Source organism: Centruroides sculpturatus, unplaced genomic scaffold (assembly GCF_000671375.1).
Source record: "Centruroides sculpturatus isolate CEXI.00-Female unplaced genomic scaffold, Cexi_2.0 scaffold406, whole genome shotgun sequence".
NCBI classification, from domain to species: Eukaryota; Metazoa; Arthropoda; class Arachnida; order Scorpiones; family Buthidae; genus Centruroides; species Centruroides sculpturatus.
This window is the reverse complement of record NW_019384754.1, coordinates 186,648-191,268: the sequence shown is the minus strand read 5'-3', so window position 1 is coordinate 191,268 and position 4,621 is coordinate 186,648. Positions and strand designations below refer to the sequence as shown.

General features: G+C 31.7%; 1 protein-coding gene across 1 annotated transcript; it reads right to left on the bottom strand.

The window, feature by feature from the left end:
• Positions 1 to 664: 664 nt before the first annotated feature.
• LOC111628676 (zinc finger protein SNAI2-like) lies at positions 665 to 4,149 on the bottom strand. Its single transcript, XM_023372505.1, has 2 exons — positions 3,699 to 4,149; positions 665 to 1,711 (listed from the first exon to the last, which is right to left on the bottom strand). The coding sequence occupies exons 1-2, from the start codon at positions 3,757 to 3,759 to the stop codon at positions 882 to 884; spliced, it is 891 nt and encodes a 296-aa protein (XP_023228273.1). The 5' UTR covers positions 3,760 to 4,149; the 3' UTR covers positions 665 to 881.
• Between the last annotated feature and the right edge of the window lie 472 nt (positions 4,150 to 4,621).

Below are 4,621 nucleotides of genomic sequence, written 5' to 3'. Positions count from 1 at the left end.
TATTCAAGTGGCACCTTCTCTCAATGCTGTTTGTATAGTAAACTCGAATGAAACATCAACTCACAGGCACGTGCCAAAGTTGACCACTTGACATCTCATGAGTTAATGCTCTACAAACAGATTTTCGATACCGTACGCCTACTGTCATCTTTCAATGATGACAGGTTTTGCCGTGTGCCGTTTAAAGTTCGATTTGCTTAAGGAACCTTCGAAACTTATCTATCATCTTCCTTCGTTATATATTTCATTTTCTAGTCTTTCTATGAATATTTTGCTGTCAATATCGACGTTTTGTGCGCAATATTTTATAGAAAATATACCTAATCAATTGCATGCAAAGTTCTTTCAGGAATATCACCAACATTTCAGATAAATCTCGTTTAAATTCATGCGTATTTGCATATTTTAAGCATTATATAAGACCATCCTTTCAATATTTTATATTTAAAGTTGTGAATTTGCAACTGCTTTTCACTTTTGTCAAATTATATTTAATTTTGAATACATTAGCGCTTTTAAATGGATTCGAAAATATATCTGTAGTGATAAAACTATCATTTTTATGTGATTTTAAAGGGATATTATGTTGTTTATCGGGTGGTTTCTTGTCTGTGGCAATAAAAAAAATCTTTTATACGAAAANTTAATTATAAATTATGGAATTAAATATTATAAAATATTTTATAAGGTAATTATTTATATTAATTTCTAACAAATTTTAATTTAAACAAGCCAATTTTTTGATTTCAGAAGATCGCTTTCGATGTCAAAATATTAATAATGTTTTTGTTAATCATCATATTCATGATTTAATTTAGATTACGATAACCGTTTTACGATTGGACCACAAAACAATAATCATCATCATCATCGGAATGATATTATTTCAGGTTTAAATCTGAATGTCGATTCAAACGATTTATTCTCATACAAGAGGATTCCTCGTGTTTATATAAGTAGCTCTTAAGAGCAAAAGCCTTTCCACATCTCTGGCAAATATAAGGCTTACTGGTGGAATGGGTTTGGATATGAGCCCTTAGATTAGATTTATCTGCAAATGCTTTGCTACAAATGTGGCATTTAAAAGGCTTCTCTCCCGTATGTGTACGAATATGCCCTTGTAAAAGCCAGGGACGACTGAATGCCTTACCGCAATAAGGACACTGGCATCCTTGACTATGAGTTCTAACATGCATGCTATAAGCGGGTGTGGAAACATAGACCTTATCGCAATGAGGACATTTTCGGGCTTTCTTATCTGTTACACTACGGTGTGTCTGGCGATGACGAGCTAGATTACTAGAAGTGCTATACCTCTTACCACATTCCGGGCATACGTGATTTTCCGCGCTTCGAATATTAGAACTTGGATACGCATCCGGTATTCTCATATCTATTCCTAAATATTGAGACAGTATAGGTACGTAAGCATTTTGGACCGTTATAATCTGTTGAGGCCATTCTGTGAAATCTAGACTAGCTGACGACTGAGGACTGGAAGGCTTCGGCATTATGTAGGATTCTAGACCCTCTGCTGTGTAGACGTCTCTTTCCGGACTCGATGGATTTTCTGGCTTCAAGGCTTGGACTTTCATAGTTAAAACCTCTGTTTCGGAGGACTTTGGAGGAATTTCTGGCATTTTAATTGAGTCGTTAATTGGTGACTCGTGTGTCCAATCACATTTTTCAGTAATGCCGGTATTTTTGTCATCTGTGAATAAATTCAATTAATTGCAATCTTTCAGATGTAAACTTAATTAATAACAATATATTCTATCAACAATTATTTTAATAATTGTAAACAGCGAGAAAGAAAGGATTTAAAATTGTTTTTTTTCCTTTTATTCTTTGAATGCCGTCTGATCAAGTTTATATAAAAGAAAGTGTAAACATATCTGTTAAATGAAAAAATAAAGAAAATACCTTTGCCCTCACTTGGAAAATCTGGAATTGTATATCTCCTTTCATACGTAATTGAAAAAATTCAAGAGGATATGGAAACGTTGGCTTTTCACATCTGATAAAAAAATAATACCAGTATAGTATCTGTTTTTTCACGAATTATTAATGAAAACATTAAATTAAACAATTTGTAACCAATAATTAAATTTAAGTAAAAACATCAATTAAATTAATCGAATAAAGTCCACAGAATTAAATTACAGTGAAAGTTTTTCTCTATAAATTTTATATTTTGGAGAATAATTTTAAAATTATCCAACACCTGTGGACTGAAAGCAAACTAAAACAAGTTGTAATACCTTAACACGCAAACTACATCTAATCTTAATACTTGTAAGAATATTTNATTTTTTAGGTAAGTTAAAATTTTCTTTTTTTTTTTTATTTAATTTTTTTGTTTCATCAAATTTCAGTGGAATGAAAGATTTCAACAGTCAAACTCTGTCACGAGCCGACACGTGGCTGAGCGCATGCGTTCGAAAGTCTGTCGACAGATCTTTGCCAGGAGGTGCAGCCCTATGTCTTTCGTATGTCATCAGCTGGTTTAACCGGTGAGAATTGTCAAGTCGACATAAGAATAAAGCAAAATTATTCAAAAAATCATACATAAAAATCTTTCGACTAAAAGTTAAATTTCTTAAAATTCGCGGGGTTTCCACACGAAAATTAATGGTGCGGAGTAGAAGACGCTTTCCGGAGACGGCAAGATGGCCGACTTACAGTAGACACTCGCAGTGTTATGATCGAATTATAATATCGTATTAGTTCACGAAAATAGACAAAACACGAACTGACATAGTAAAGGTCATCTGACCCAGATGTTCCACATCTGGTGACGACGTAAAAACAAACATTTCAAAGCTGTAAGCGAAACTTGTACCCGCTGAAGCACCGTGTGCTGATTAACGTTGCCAAGAGAGTTAGTAAAGGTATAACGTCTGGTAAATTTCTACAACAGTTAAAAAGCCCGATAGCTAAGTTTAATGGGACGTAAAAGACATAGAAATCAGAATCTACCATATGGGAGATATATTTTTACGGATTTTGCTCGCAATTTGTATGCAGACGAACGCCGGTTGTAATCGGATACGTGGAAAGATCGGGATTCTATATCATAACTACCATATTCTTCAATGGAGTTAATTCCGTGTTGCTACAGTATAAATTTGAATGGGAGATGTAATTAGTTTCAAGTGGGTGGTACATTGTAATCCAGAAATCATCAAAAGTCTGCATTGAACCTTCAAAAATCAAATACAATATAAGAAATATAAAGTAATTTTACATTTTTGTATGGATAAAAAAGTAAATTTTATAAATATTTACTCAAATGGCGATTTAGAATGATGGTTTATAAAATGTTGATTAGTTTTTGTAAAAGATAATCAAAAGGCAAACTTGGAAACTCATTATAATAGTCACGTGAACGGCGCGTGCCAGATCATCCGGATGTGACGCAACAAAAACCGACACTCTCCGTCTGTATCGGTTGGACTTTCTCCGGAACTTGTAAATCACGGAAGGGTAAATGAAATACTAGAGGTATTCCCCTTGTCTTTTAACAATTTTATTCTTATTTATTCACCGTGACAATCTGTTATAAAAATAAATGCATTTTACTAAGACAAAGTTTCCTCTTCAAGGCCATTCTAATCAAAATAAAATTTCAAAAATTAGTAAAAAATCCTATTATTAATTATAATTTAATGATTTCCACATCATTAATAATAAATTATCTTTTCCATTTCCATGTACATGAAAATACCTTCGATTAGTGATGAGGAAGGCTCGAGGCATAACGGAGTGTTGCCTTGTCAAGACACGATCCGACTACTGCAAAAATAGAAGTCCTCAACGTTTAGATGGGTTCGTGTTACTCTGGTAGCGGACCCAAGTGGTCCTCAGCACCCGAATTAATCAACGATGCTCTTTTTTTTTTTTTTTTTAAACTATATCCCTCCCCTCCATTCTATCAGGGGAAGAGGAGAGGGCAACAAGTGGGGCACCGGAAGGCTACCAGTGTTACGAGAGCAAAGGTCACAACCTCGGAAGCTGGGTCAGAAGAGAGATGACGATGTTATAATTCCCTCAAATTGAATGTTTGATAAAAATAAACTCCATCTGGATTTGAATATAATTTTTTTTTTCTTTTCTCCTTTCAAAGAATGACGATTCTCTGCGTATCTTTAATATATACAAACCTGGTCTTATAGGATTTTTTTTTACGTTAGCTTATTTTATTATATTAACGTAAAATATACGTTATTATATTTTTAAATTCGTGTTTTAGCTTAAAAATTATACATTAATTTGTTTATTATGAGGATATTTTTCGAATTATCTCTGTAACGTGTCTGTATGTAATAAATTGTAATTATTTTATTATTTATGTAACAAATAATATTTAAAATTAATATAAATATTTTAAAATTAAATTAACAAATTTTTAACAAATTATATTTTTGAAATATGTTGATTTTAATATAATTTTTTTTTTCATATTTATTTTGAAAATTAAATTGTAAACATGTAAAATATTCGAAAAATATGAATTAAAAAAAATTTAAATTTCAAGTTGCTATTATGTAATTAATAAAATTAATTTTAATTACAATTAGAATTTTTTTAATGTAAATTTTCTTTTTTTTTTTATTTAATT

What these genes read in the sequence shown, in the direction of transcription:
- LOC111628676 (XM_023372505.1), bottom strand. Translation starts at nt 3,759, where the DNA reads ATGCCTCGAGCCTTCCTCATCACTAATCGAAGGTATTTTCATGTACAT. An exon ending in TGTACATGGAAATGGAAAAG is followed by an intron (nt 1,712 to 3,698) that starts ATAATTTATTAT and finishes ATTTATTCACAG; the next exon opens with ATGACAAAAATACCGGCATT.